At 40.8% G+C, this 15,476-nt stretch overlaps 2 protein-coding genes across 2 annotated transcripts in view; both read right to left on the bottom strand.

The window, feature by feature from the left end:
• Positions 1-15,476, bottom strand: part of LOC125876728 (uncharacterized) — an 854,340-nt gene that overhangs the window by 574,141 nt on the left and 264,723 nt on the right. The gene's annotated exons all lie outside the window — the stretch shown is intronic.
• Positions 11,308-12,710, bottom strand: LOC125877396 (uncharacterized). The gene is made up of 2 exons (XM_049558700.1): positions 12,590-12,710; positions 11,308-12,053 (listed from the first exon to the last, which is right to left on the bottom strand). Exons 1-2 carry the CDS (start codon positions 12,708-12,710, stop codon positions 11,308-11,310), a joined length of 867 nt encoding a protein of 288 aa, XP_049414657.1.

Below are 15,476 nucleotides of genomic sequence, written 5' to 3'. Positions count from 1 at the left end.
CGGTTGAAAATTTCAAAATCCTTCATCTTCTCTCATTTTTAACTCTCGTACCCTCTCACCCAACTTTATATTTTGCTTATTTCCTTTTTCTTACCCTCTTTTTGTACGAAATCATTGTTCAGAATTGTGGAACTTTGCCGCCAAGCTATTCAAAATTAAAATTCGGTATAAAGGTTAGTTTTTCGAACCCCTTACTTGAAATTTGTTGTTGAAATCAAATGCAATAGGTAATTTGTTGTTGTTTTATGTTTGGTAATTGCAATAATCGTGCTTAATTGTTGGATTGCTGGTAATGAATTAAAATATGTGCCTAAATGCTTAAAATTGATTGATTCCCGTTCTCTTGCTTGTAAAATCAAGTCTAAATTTGTTGGGTTGCAGTATTTTTGTGTTGGGTCTATTGGGGTGAAGTCTACATAACCTTGAATTGTGCTAAATCATGTAATTTGCCCAATGATGGATCGTTTGAAGTCAGCGTTAATTGAATAGTGTATGGTTTTAATTTTGAATTCGGGGGCTGCGTGCTTGATTTTGAGAAGTGGGGTTGAAATCTGGCACGTTGGGCTGTCTGGCGAGCTAAGTCAAGCTCGCATATTGGTTTGGAGGTTCGCCAAAGTCCCGCTCATATTGCCCTTAATTTCCATAATTGGTTGAGTTTGTTTTGTAACTTTCGGCGAGATGCCTAAGCTCGTCGAGTTCACTCGGCGACTAGGGAAACTTCTTGATTGCCCTTTCTGCTCCCCTAACTCCTAAATTACACTTTAACTTTCAGCGAGCTACTTTTAGCTCACCTATTGGTGTCGGCGATTCACCAAATGACCCAAAACATCATCGATTTGTCCTGAGTTTTGAAAAATTTTGCGCTGGTACTTTCGGCGAGCCTGATCTGGCTCACCTAAGTGACTCGATGACTCGCCGAATGGTTCGGCGAGTCTTTCTGCAACTGAATTTCTACATTTTTCTTGAACTTTTTCTAACATTTTTCTATGTCGTTTGCAGGAATGGTTAGAGCAAACTAGAATGACAGTGGCATGCCACCCCGAAAGTGGGCACGAGGCATCGTATTAAATGAGAAAGCAGCTGCTTCCAACGCCAAGGGCAAGAATTACCTCCGAAAGGAGGCAAGGGAAAGGGCAAAGTGCCTATAGATTAAACACCAGAGTACAACTTTGGCAGTAAGGGAGAATCATGTGATTCTCAGGCTTCATTTTCTGAGCTTGAGGATGACCAGTTGTTATAGTCCCAGCAAGCAGAGTTACGCTCCAAAGATCGCCATGATCCGTCTAGGATTCCAGAGTCGACCCGTCCAGCTTCAGCCCTAGTGCCTCTTCAGGCACATACGGTTGTTCCAGCACTACCAGCTCAGGGTCATCCTCGTTACTCAACCGGTTAAAGGCCGAGGGATTGAGGACCATCTTGGAAGAGAAGAGATTGTCCATGGATGGTGAATTGGCCAGGCATCCAGATGTGTGGGAACTCTCCAGTTCCATGGATTCGAGATCTTCACCAGGACCCGTGGCACATACATTCCCACCTGGGTCCAGGAATTCTACTTATCCTATAGTGATCTAGTACCTCAGGGGAAGAAGAGGGCTAGTGCCTTCAGGCCAGTGGAGTTTGTGATGGTCCGATGGAGAAAGGATAGATACAGTAGTGATATGTCCAAACTTAGATCTCAATTAAGAGATATAAACAGTCGAAGTCAATTTATTGAACTCAACGTGAGTTAAGGTCGATCCTACAGAGAATTTCTTTATAGAAATGATTTCATTGTCGTGTTTACTCAAATGTTGTTATTATTTCCTAAAGAAACAGTTATGGAAAGTAAAATGGGTTTAGTTGTGATGTTCTAGTAACAAAAATTGGTAATCAAAATCCTGTTATACAATTAACAGAGTTTTAAGCTCTAAAGTTGTTTCGTTGATTAAATGAAACTAAGGTTGTGTTCCCTATAACGTTACATCTAATGTTCTTCCGTAATTGTGTTTCAGGCAATTTATTTCTACAAAATACATATGAGTTAAATATATCTCATACTTCTCAGTCTAAACAGATAATTTTCACTCAAGTCCTCTCGGTCCCAAAGATTTACTAGCTTTACCCTCGCTTACAGTAGTGTTAAACTTCTTTTCTCTCGAACCTGAACTTTGAATCCATTTCTTTTGGTTAATTTAGCTCCAATGTTTGCACTCATTAGAATACATGAATAACGAAAGCTAAATTATAATTTGCAAATATAAATCGCCTATAACTCGTTTTATGGAATTACATATCGATTTACATCATAGATCCCACAATCCCAGTTGTGGTATATAGCCACTTATGATTTCACGTAAGCATTCAGAAGAATATAATGAAAACATGACGAGAAAAATACTTCGAAGATAAGCAAATCGATACGTACTTTGATAATTCAAGAATCAAAAATTCAACTTCCAAACTTAATTCAATGTTAATCTTCAAAACCAAAAGCTAATAATAATGAAACTCATTCGTCGTTCAAGGTAAGAGGAGATAAAAACTAAAAACAACCTAATTAATTTAAATAAAGTGTTTTAAAAAGAGTCTTACTCGAAGTAGGACTGAATTGTCGGACACTTCACGACCATTTCTACGACCTGTCAAGGGCTTCACGGTCCGTGAAGGCCCTTGTGGTCTTTACTGGGCACTTCAACTTTGGATCTTCAAGGTCAACACACTGGGTAGGTACCACAGGCAACTCCACGGACCATCGTAGGGACCACGGTCCGTCATGGTGTCCGTGGTCTTTACATGGTCACTTCCCATTTAAGCTCATCAAGGCCTAAGTATTGGATCATCTTCACGATCACCACTACAGACCGTCTTTAGTATCTACTGAACTGGCAGCCTGGAATCGGTCCTGGATAAGGATCTCCAAACCATCCAACCTATATTTTAAGACAGCCAGCTCCTTCTGCATCTCATCTTTTATCTCTTTATTCATAGCTAACACATCTTGCTCTATTTGCTAGGGCATCCAATGTATAATATGGTCGACTAAGGTCCTGGTCTGGTGCTGATCTGCAACTAATTTCTCAAGAAAAATAATAGGGTAGTGACAAAGGTACTTGAAGCCTGTGAGGTTGAAGGTGGTGGTGGTGGTGCCTCTGTAGATGGTTGTGATGACTCCTCCTACTCTAGCCCTCTATCCGCATGTGGAATGTTAATTGGGATGTGAGGAACAACAGCAAAAGAACCCACAACTCCAGTTTTCGCACTAAAGAGATGGTTAGCGACATCTTTGATTTTAGAAGCTTGGGTGAGTCTAAATGTTTCACCCTATCTATCAACTTGCCTGTTTGGGGGAATGTTCGCTTGTCGACATAGTTTCCCTATGTGACAGGGAAATGGAAGTCCGACTTTCTTATTCAGTGCCATGTCTCTCATCTTGGTCGCTATAATCCGCCCTACATTTACCGGGTAACCAACCATAAGACACACTACCAAAGAGACCCGTGAAGGAGACAAGGTATTATCATTAGTTGTCGGTCTCAATTGTGCACGGAAAACAGCCCACCAAACCTTGGCCGGAAAGGATAGTGAAGCTTTAGTAATGAATGTTGGCGTTGTTGTGACCCAAACTACATTCTCCCTATCTACAATGATTTGCCTCGCAATCCAACGCAAGACTCTCTCTCGAGAACTCTGAATCTCCATCGCAGTTGTCACGACCCAAGCCTAGGGCCTAGACGTGACATGGCGAATGAGGAACCCGAATGAACCCCAAACAAGCCTCTCAAACTTGTCATCACACTTCATCGGTCGCGGAAGCACATTCAACATTAATTAATGGGAAATAGGGACTAAGGGCAAACCATTTCAAAATGACATCATAGAACAAGAGTCAAGCTCATTTACAAAATTCTTGTCCAACGCACACCTCTACATACATAGATAGGACGGGGGCCATGACATACTACCGGCTCCCCTCATAGTCAAAATACAATTGCAAGCTAAAGTCTCAAAACATAGGAGTAGGAAACATAACATAGCCCTCGAATCATTGAGGACTCACCAACAAACTCGGATAAGCACCGTACTAGCCACGTGAATGGAGAGAAGGATCAAGAGTAGCTCCGGTCCCTACATGGTGACATCATGTAGGCAAAATATGCGTTAGTACTTGGAATGTACTAAGTATGCGGGGTGCAACACAACAATAGACAAGGACACAATCGAAATACAAGAAATAGTTTCATAGGCATTATGAATAACAATATGAGGATGCATGATCAAAGTGAAGTCAAAACATGTTTAAGTAAATCTATACTAATAGTAGATATCATATGTGTATGCATGATCCAACCAATCTATAACCCCAACTTAGGATGGGGGATGCCGTTCACACCCGGACACCCTGGTGGCAAGGTATAAACCCCTCACATGGTTGATGTTGGTCACACCCCAAGCATCCTAGGTGGTGAGATATAAACCTCTCACATGGTTGATGTTGGTCACACCCCAAGCATCCTAGGTGGTGAGATATAAACCTCTCACATGGTTGTCCGGTTCTTTTCCCCCGGACCGGGCATGGTCATGCAACACTTTATATAGGAAATTCCCATTAGGCTCTAATGCAATCTCACGTATGGAATGAACATATACACAAGCTTAGTTTGTCATCAACACATCTCTGGATTGCCATACATCTCATAACTCAAGCTTTAAAGCATCGATTCATCAATTCTCCATAGTTGGACATTTTGTCAAACACCTTGAAGGCATGTAATGGAATCAAAGAGCATGGAAAATAGGGTAGTAATTATGCAGCCAAACCAGTGAACAACCTACAACAACACCTTTTAACACCCACAATACCACATGAAAATCTCCACATCCATTCCAAATTTAGATTCAAGTTCTAGAGTCACAACATGCTCAAAACAATCACTTTTCATGTTTAAAATTCAATGTGCAGGAAATTATTACAAAGAACAAGACTAATTTATGAATCTTAACTTAAACCATGAATTAGTGAGTAGAATAGAGTCTAGGCACTATGGGTGGAAGGACCCATGAGTTCAACACCACATACCTTGAGTTCTTATGAAGGTCTTGAGAGTGTCTTCAATGGAAGCTTGGAACTTGGAGCAAGAGTCTCTTCAATCTTGAGGAAGGTTTTGGATTAGGTTCTTGAGAGAACTTGAAAGAAAATGTGTCTAAGTATGGGAGAGGTGTTTTGGGAAATGTTTTAGAGATGGGAATTGAACTAATGGTATATAGGAAATAACATATGCCCTTTGCAAAAATGGTCCAACACTTAGAAAAAAAAATGAGGCGGGTGAACAGTAAAAACGCTCACTGGAAATTGCATTTCCTCCCGGACAGATTTTACGAAAATGGGCATAACTTCTTCATCCGAACTCCGAATGAGGTAAAACGAAGTGCGTTAGGTAGCTAACTCAAAGGGCTTTCCATGGATATGTTATGAGCCACCCAATTATTTGTGTTCTAGGAGATATTACCCTCCAAAGTAGGCCCTTGAAAAGGCATCACTTGAAAATTTCGGATTTTGATGCGGTTGCTCTAAAATTTGGGTTAGACCCATTCCCCACTCAATTTGACCCCCTAAACAAGAATATGAAGTTGGATTTTCGAAAAACAAAACGGATTTTTTTTTGATATAGCTAAATAAGTTTCCGATAACTTCCGAAGCCATTTTTAAGAATCTTTTGGGTCATTTCAGCAGTATCACTGGTAACCTCATAATGTTTGGCCTCAAAAAGTCCAACTGAAGCTGGTGTAGTGTATTTCGGGCCATGCAACATCCTGTTGATAGTAGCTTCGAAGATATCTATCGATTTACCCTGAACCATAATTGAGTTGAGTGGACCCCAGGTAATGGCAATGTCCTTCTGTCCCAGTTTAGCTGTCTCAGTTTCTGCAGTAAAGTTCATCAATGTGGCTACATAAGACGCATAAAACTCTCTTGCTAGATGGCTAGAATAATCTCCAGGTGCATTATTCATCCACTCAAACTGATGAAACTGGAAGATTCGATAAATGTCGGGAAATGCTATAATATCAGCCACCACCACTCTAATCTCAAGCATGATTGATCTCTTCTTGAAACTACCAGACGTGGTCACAATTCCATTATTAAAAAAGTCCTCACACCTGTTCATAGTCCACGTAGAGCTGAAACAGTCAATCAGCTGTTGTCTCGCTACGGTATCAACTTCATGGATGTTCACATATCGCACCATGGTGTCATCAGTGGTAATTTGTTCATCTTTTTCTAATGTACCTGACTCATCATGCGCTCCAGTTTCAGCTTCGATGTTGATTGCAGGTGGAGGTGTGGTAGCATCTTCCTGAGAGCCACTTTTGGACTCTGAACTGCCTCTCAAACCATCATCATACTGGCTACCTGAAGTAGCATTAGATTTACTTCCCGATTCCTCACCGCTACCGGAACTACTACCTCCCTCTTTAGACTGGGAGGTGTGTCCCGGAGAATGGCCGTCGCTGTTCAGGATCTAGTAGATTGAGGTGGGTGATCTTCCAGTGTAACATTTATCTGTACTTCTGAACTACTAGATTCCTGAGTATGATCACCTTAGGATTGCGAAGCAGTAGGTGAGGAAGGTGTAGCTGCATTATTTCTTCGGGGTACCATAGTACCTGAACAATGCAACCACCCATTAATAAACAATTTATTGAAACAACACATTGTCGGGTACTCATACTTTCCCTGTGTAATTACAAAGTGATGCCTTTCCTTAAGAAAGTCATCACCCAATCTATCATTGGGAAGGGCCACAGAATCAAACTACAAAAAAGAAATAAAAATATAGAAAGTAAAATTGAATTTTTTATTTTATGTTTTTGTACGGAAGACAAGACGGGTCGTGGTGGGTACCACGGTTCTTGAAGGCCCTCATGAATATCATATAGTGACTTAACTATGAGGGTCAGTGTACTGGAATGGATCATGGACGACTTCACGGTCCAAGGAGTGAACCATGGTCCGTGAAGACCATTGTGGTCCTCCCCAGTGTACTTCCCTTTTGTCCAAGTGTGGTCCATGAGGGGTGTCACGACATGTAGTTGATTCCACGGTCCATGAACCCCATCGTGGACTTACACTTGGCCCTTTTTTCAGTACTCTTTCCTTCCAACAACAACCTATGCCCAATTTCACCTTATCAGGAAATTACAAGATCTGTTAGCACATGAGTTCAATCACTAACACATATATCAATCATCATTTACATCAAACACAACCACGACCTACAGTGATCATACCCACATACAATAACAATCAAATTTATGCAATTCAAACTAACCCACAACAATTAGGAATCACCAATAATCATTCATCAACAATAATGCTGAAATTCGACACAATCAAGGTAGTTTTAACTTGTTGATTGATAAGTTCATGCTTATAACAAGTTAACAGTAAACTTACTTTGAATGGGATCAAAATTCTCGCCCAAAAACAGAAGAAATGAATTTGGCTTCAAGTGATTAATCCGTAGAACTAGGGTTGCGACTTCTTTTATGAATTTAGAACTTGTAGATGATGCAAACCTTTATAACCTTTGAGTAATCGTTGTGGAAGAGGAAAAAGAGAGGAAAAACTGACCTTTGGCGTTTGAAACAACCTATATACGTTTAATTTCAATTCTTCCTTACGTGTGGGTCGGGTCGGGTTGCAGACATTCTGGATCAGGGACGACGGACCGTGAAGTTGCCCATGACGAGAATCACGGTCCGTATAGTAGTTCGTGAATATGACTTGAACAAAATGCACTTACTTGAGGTTCACAAGAGACTAGACGGTCCATATAAACTATGACGGACCGTGAACCCTTAAGTGAACCATTTTATGTCAATTTCCAGTAGCCTCCTTTGGCTGCTGCTGAGGATGACGGGCCGTGAAGTTGCCTGTAAAGGGAATCACCGCCTGTGGGACTGCTCGTGAAAAACTATCTGCACTCAGTTTCTGCATGTCTTAGTCCACTCCTTTCTGCACACATCAACACGCAGTGACCAAAAAAACAAAGAAAACTAAGGAAAAAGAAAGTACCTATTACAATTACAATCTTGGGTTGCCTCCTAAGCAGCGCACAATTTAAAGTTGTGGCGCGACGCAGGTTACTTGATTACTCAAAATTTATCAAGTTTACATTCCTCCACAAATTTCACTTTTTCTGGAACCCCCAAGTATGCCTTGATTCGCTATCCATTAACCTTGAACCTCTCTCCCTTGTCTTTCTCTAGTTTAGTAGCTCCTGACTGGAATACCTGAGTTACCTTAAAATGTCCAGACCATTTAGATCTCAACTTCCCCAGAAATAGACGAAGACTAGAATTGAAAAGTAACACCAGGTCACCAAGAGTGAAGGTTTTCTTCTCAATATGCTTATCATGATACAACTTCATCTTCTCCTTGTACAGTGTATACCTCTCATATTCTCTCAAACGGAACTCATCCATATCATTAATTTGATCCAGTCTGAGGTTTGTTGTTTCGCTCCAACTGAGATTCAGCTTCTTCAAAGTCCAGATTGCTTTATGCTCAAGCTTAACCGGCAAATGACATGCCTTTCCAAACACCAATTGATATGGAGACATACCAATAGGCATCTTGAAAGTTGTACGATATTCCCATAGAGCATCATCTAACTTGCGTGCCCAATCTATCCTGTTGGCATTCACTATTTTAGCCAAAATCGTCTTAATCTCTCTATTGGACACCTCCACTTGGCCACTGGTCTGCGGATGATAAGGAGTTGCCACATTGTGTTGTTTAACCCCATATTTGGCTAGAAGTGCACTGAATACCTTGTTGCAGAAATGAGAACCATCATCACTGATGATAGCTCTGGGTGTGCCGAACCTTGAAAAGATATTCTTCTTTAGAAAACCAGCAACACTCTTGTTAACATTCTCAGGCAAAGCAACTGCCTCAACCCATTTGGACACATAGTCCACTGCCACCAATAAGTACTTCTTCCCATAAGAGCTCACAAATGGTCCCATGAAATTGACTCCCCACACATACAAAAATTCCATCTCCAGAATAGGTGTCATGGGTAACTTATGGCGCCAAGAGATGGCTCTTTGCCGCTAATACCCATCACAACTCCTTACTATGTCCATCGCATCCTGATGAATTATGGGCCAGTAGTAGCTACATTGAAGTATCTTGTGGGTGTCCGAGCACCTCCATGATGGCCACCTACTGGAAATGAGTGACATGCCTCTAGAATGGGCAACATCTCTACTTCAGGGATGCATCGTCTAATGATATTATCTGCACATACCCTATACAAATAAGGTTCATCCCAGAAATACTTACCTACATCATGTAGGAACCTCTTCCTTTGCTGAAATGTCAGCCCCTCAAGGAATGATATCAAGAGTAGCGGCAAATAACTGCTCATCCAGGAATTAATCATTTATTTCAAGCTCGAGTTCCTTTTTCTTTTCAGCCTCCAACCTAGATAGGTGATCAACCACCTGGTTATCACACCCTTTCATATCCTTAACCTAAAAATCAAACTCCTGAAGAAGTAACACCCATCTGATCAACCTTGGCTTCGCATCTTTCTTTAACATGAGGTATCTCATAGCTGCATGATCCGTATTGACAATCACTCTAGTACCCACCAAGTAAGCTCTAAAATTCTCAAAAGCATACACCACCGCCAGTAGTTCCTGTTCAGTAACTGTGTAGTTTTGCTGGGCTCCATTTAGTGACTTATTAGAATAGTAAATCAGATGAAACATCTTGCTGCGCTTCAGCTCCAACACAACTCTTAAAGCAGTACAACTAGCATCACACATTACCTCAAATGGCTCAGCCCAATCTAGGCCAATGGCCACTGGGGCAGAAATTAGCTTATCCTTTAGGCATTCAAAGACTTTGAGACATGCCTCATCAAAAACAAATTTCACCTCCTTCTCCAAAAGCTTGCACATGTGGTGTGCAATTCTTGAGAAATCGTTGATGAAACGCCTATAGAATCCAGCAAGAACTAAGAAACTTCGAACACCCTTCACACAGATAGGCGGAGACCACTTTTCAATCACCTCAATTTTGGCCTTGTCGACCTCTAATCCCTTTTGTGACACCTTGTGCCCAAGGATTATGCCTACCTTAACCATGAAATGGCACTTCTCCAATTCAGCACTTGATTAGCCTCATCACATATCTGTAGGGTGCTGCTAAGATTAAACAAATAGTCATCAAAGGTGTCACCTACCACTGAAAAGTCATTCATGAAGACCTCCAGAGTGTCCTCCACCATGTCCGAGAAGATGGGCATCATACACCTCTGGAAAGTTGTTGGTGCATTACATTGTCCAAATGGCATACGTTTAAACGCAAAGGTGCCATAAGGACATGTAAAGGTGGTCTTTTCCTGATCTTCAGGAGCAATTGATAACTGGTTGTAGCTAGATTATCCATCTAAGAAATACTACCACCCTTTTCCAGCCAACATGTCAAGCATCTGGTCGATAAATTGCATCAAGAAGTGATCCTTCAAGGTCCACTTGTTCAACTTCTTGTAGTCCACGCCCACTCGCCATCCAGTGACTTGTCTTTGTGGGACCAACTCATTCTTTGCGTTTACAACAATAGTCATACCACCCTTTTTGGGAACACATTGCACTGGGCTGACCTAGTGACTGTGAGAAATAGGGTATACCACCCCAGCCTCTAACCACTTGATGATCTTTTGTTTAACCAGCTCTTGCATAGGTGGGTTTAACCTCCGCTAGTGTTCAATGTTTGGGCTACAGTCCTGGTCAAGTTGGATCTTATGGGTGCATATACTCGGAGGTATCTTGATGATGTCAGCAATGATCCACCCAATAGCTCTCTTGTACCTTATCAACACTTTGATCACAGCTTGAACCTGTTCATCATTCAAATTTACAGCCAAAATCACAGGTAAAGTGTTGTTAGACCTAAAAATACATACCAAAGGTGACTGGGTAACTTTTTCAGTTCCAGCACAGGTGGTTCCTCAATAGATGGTTTTGCTGGACAACTTGGCCTATTTTTCAAATCCAAGTCCAGTTTCTTTGGAGCATAAGCGTGTCTCCCATTCCTTGCAAAGCATTCATGGTCTCTACATAGTCAGACCGGAAATCAGCTTCAAAGTTCATCAAAACGGCTGCTAATGTTTCAACAGCCAACCTTTCCTCAATGGTTGCTCCAATCTCTTCTTCATCAAAAACCTCTATCGCAGACCACACATTTATGTCATGTGGTTGTTTCATTGACTTGTAAATATCAAACTTTACCTCTTCTTTGTTGAGTCTGAATTACAGTTCTCCTTTCTCAACATCTACCAATGCTCGTCCAGTGACTAGAAATGGTCTTCCCAAAATAATGGGAACCTCAAAATCCACTTCGTAATCCAAGATTACGAAGTCTGCCAGAAAGATAAACGTGTCCACCTTTACGAGCACATCACATAGGATGCCCACAGGTCTCTTCACTGACCTATCTGCCATAATCAACCTCATTGTTGTGGGTTTAGGAACTTCTAACCCCAATTGCTTGTAGATGGCCAGCAACATCAAGTTTATATTGGCTCCTAAATCACACAAGGCCTTTATAAATTCGATTGATCTGATGGTGTACGGTATGATGAATGCACCTGAATCCTTCTTCTTTTGTGCCAGAGACCCGGTAGCAATAGCACTACAGTGATGAACATTGTCAGTCAAATCAATACTTATAGCTCTTTTCTTTGTGACCAAGTGTTTGATGAACTTGGCATATCTTGGCATCTGCTTTAGTGCTTCCACTAGTGGGATATTCACTGTAATCTGTCTCAGTATGGTGATGAATTTCGTGAATTTCCCATCCTCAGCTTTCTTTTTAAGCCTTTTAAGGAAAGAAGGAGGTGGTCTTAGGATCTGATGTAAAGGCGTAGTTCCCTCAACCTCTTTTTCTTTTGCTCCTGCTGATTTTGCTATTGGTTGAGCATCCTCCAAGTCATCTACTTGTTCAGCTTCATCCTGTTCTCTTCCACCTTGCTCCAACACCTGCTCATGTTTACTACCTACAAAAATTGGGTCATTAAGAACTTACCACTCCTGGTGGCGATAGCCATGCAATGCCCATCCATTTTAGGATTTTGGATCGTGTCACTTGGTAGTGACCCATTCTTCCTCTGATTTAATGAGGCTGAAAGTTGCCCCAACTACTACTCAATTTTCTTGATGGAGGTGGTGTGAGAGTCTACCAGTTGACTCATACTGGAGAAATCACCTTTCATCTCCTTCACCCCTGCATCAGTTGATTCAACTTTTTAGAGCACCTTGGCCAACATGTCTTCCAATTTAGACCCACTGGAACTACCACTTGACCGGTCTCTATTACCTAGGGGAACATACACACCACTGCGATCATTTATGTACCTATCTCTGTTCTGCTAGTTTCCCTGCTCTCTGTTTGTTGGCCTATCATATTTTCCTTCTCTAGAGTAGTTCCGACCTGCGTTTCTAGAGTTGTAACCCTGCTTTCTTAAGTTATATTTAAGGAAACCTCCTTGGTTGCCCAGGTAATTAGCCTTCTCATCTATATCGATATGCTAACCTTCATACATGTTTGGCTGTCCCATAACATTTACCTTTTCAGACTTTGAAACAATATGCTTCGTGAGTAGATCTACTTGGGTCCTCATGTGTGCCATGTCCTGATCCCTTTCTTCTTCCATTTTCCTTTGTTCAGCTGAAGGTTCAAAAGTGTACCCAAGATCTTCTACTTCTGCATCCCTAGTGCCTTGTTATTCTACAACACCTCGTCCATCAGTTGCACGCTCTCTGAGAATGGCTTCCTCATAAATGATCCTCCACATATTTCATCAGTAACAGGTTTAGTAACATGATTCGAAGATCTATAGAAAGCTTGTTTTAGATGTCTCTCAATGAGACCATGGTTTGGGCACTTCTTCAGCTTTAGGCTGAATCTCCACCAAGTGTCATGCATCACTTCTCCTAGTAGCTGCTTATGAGCACTTATCTCGTCCTTCATTTGCAGCTCTTTCGATTCCGAAAAGAATCCTTCTAGGAAAGCTTCCTTCAACTCAGTCCAAGTCTTGATTGAGTCATCCGGCATCTCATTCAACTAGTTGATTGCCTCTCCAGTAAGAGATAATGGAAACAGCCTCAATCTCATCGTTGTTTGGCTAACTCCAGGAATTTCTTACGATTTGCAAATCGCCACAAAGTTCATCAGTTGTTGATTAGCATCATCATCAGCTGCACCCCTGAATATACCTTTCAGATTCAGTAGTTGAATCATAGTGCTGGTGATTTTGAATTTCACACCTGGAGGTAGTGCAGGTAACACTATCGCTCGTGTGGCTCCAACTCCATCCATGTCTAAGTCATCCTCTTCATACATCATGTGAGCTTGATGTTGTATTCTACCCCTTGGAGCTATTGGTTGGCGGTGTAGAGGAATGATTTCATCCACTGCTATGTTTTCTTCCACCACTCTAGGCGGATTGTTCACAGCATTCTGATGGATACCTCTTGCAGCGGTTTCAGTTTCCAGTCACAATCTTTGCCTCTGAGCCTCAAGTTCTTATGCATTCACCATTTTACAGAGTGTCTTCCAAAGTTCTGGGTCGTATGGGATCAATGTGGCTCCCTTACTTCTGGTATTTGGCATACACTGTTATACTCACCTGAAAGAGACGCAAACAAAGAACAAGATGTAAAATTAGGAAAGATAACTACAACTCGAATAAAAGCTAGTAAAACACTTCTGAATTGAAATTCGCCGGCAGCGGCGCTAAAATTTGATACGTCCAAACTTACACCTCAATTAAGAGATTTAAACGGTCGAAATCAATTTATAGAACTTTTTTACATAAATGATTTCACTGTCGCGTTTACTCAAATGTCGTTATTATTTCCTAAAGAAACATTTATGGAAAGTAAAATCGGTTTAGTTATGATGTTCTAGTATCTAAAATTGGTAATCAACATTCAGATTAACAATTAACAGAGTTTTAAGTTCTTAAGATGTTTCGATGATTAAATGAAACTAGGATTGTGTTCCCCATAACATTACATCTAATGTTCTTCCGTAATTGAGTTTCAAGCAATTTATTTCTACAAATACATACGAGTTAAATATATCTGATACTTCTCAGTCTAAATAGATAATTTTCACTCAAGTCCTCTCGGTCCCAGAGTGTTACTAGTTGTACCCTCGGTTATAGTTCTCAATCTAAATAGATAATTTTCACTCAAGTCCTCTCGATCCCATAGTGTTACTAAATGTACCCTCACTTACAATAGTGTTAAAGTTCTTTTCTATCGAACTCAAACTTTGACTCCATTTCTTCCGGTTAATTTAGCCTTTTCCTACCTATCATTTTTCTCTCGAACAAATGACAGACATGCTCACTCTAATGCGTGCACTCATTATAATACATGAATAACGAAAGCTATATTATAATTTGAAAATATAAATCACCTATCACTTGCTTTACCGAATTACACTTCAATTTATTCCATAGATCCCACAATCCCAGTTGTGGTATTTAGCCACTCATGATTTCACATAAGCATTCAGAAGAATATAATGAAAACATGATGAGAAAAATACTACGAAGATAAGTAAATTGATACGTACTTTGATAATTCAAGAATCAACAATTCAACTTCCAGACTTAATTCAATGTTAATCTTCAAAACCAAAAGTTAAGAGTAATGAAACCCGTTCGTCGTTCAAGGTAAGATGAGATAAAAACTGAAAACGACCTAATTAATTTAAACAAAAGTGTTTTAAAAAGAGTCCTACTCGAAGTAGGACTGAACTGTCAGACACTTCACGACCATTTCTACGTCTTGTCGAGGGCTTCACGAACCGTGAAGCCCCTCGTGGTCTTTACTTGGCACTTCTGCCACTTTGGATCTTCAAGGTCAACACACTGGGTAATTACCAGAGGCAATTCAACGGACCGTCATAAGGACTACTGTCCGTCACCGCTGTCCGTGATCTTTACTTGGTCCAACCTAATCTCAACTTCTTCAAGCCTTCATATTGGAAATAATTCACGTCTAGCACCACGGTTTGTGACAAGGACTACGACCCGTCTAGATGCTTGTGGTCTTAACTTGATCACAATCATATTCAGCTTCTTTTTCCATTTTTTAAACGTAAGCAAGAATCTGTCTATACATTTAACAAACACATCAAAGCATACAAAAATACACTCGATTCTAGTATTAATCCTTAATTTTCAAGCATCAAATGTACCAAGATTTCGCGGCACATCAATCAGCGATGGTATCAAAGTTGTATATTTTAGGGCTATGGATTTCGTACACGAGTAACATATATGACTACTGGAAAGACTCTAGATGACCTAAAGGGTTGGCTAGCCCCCTTGATTTCTGACACCACCCCGAGGTGGATTGAGGCCGGAGTGCCTGATGCATTCGTGACCTATGACACTATCCTATGA

This window comes from Solanum stenotomum, chromosome 9 (genome assembly GCF_019186545.1).
Source record: "Solanum stenotomum isolate F172 chromosome 9, ASM1918654v1, whole genome shotgun sequence".
Lineage (NCBI taxonomy): Eukaryota > Viridiplantae > Streptophyta > Magnoliopsida > Solanales > Solanaceae > Solanum > Solanum stenotomum.
This window is presented reverse-complemented; position numbering and strand designations above follow the sequence as displayed.

Coding starts and splice junctions, on each gene's coding strand:
- LOC125877396 (XM_049558700.1), bottom strand. CDS start 12,710: ATGGAAGAAGAAAGGGATCAGGACATGGCACACATGAGGACCCAAGTA. Junction 12,054..12,589: donor ACAGCCAAACATGTATGAAG/GTTAGCATATCG, acceptor CAATTTTTGTAG/GTAGTAAACATGAGCAGGTG.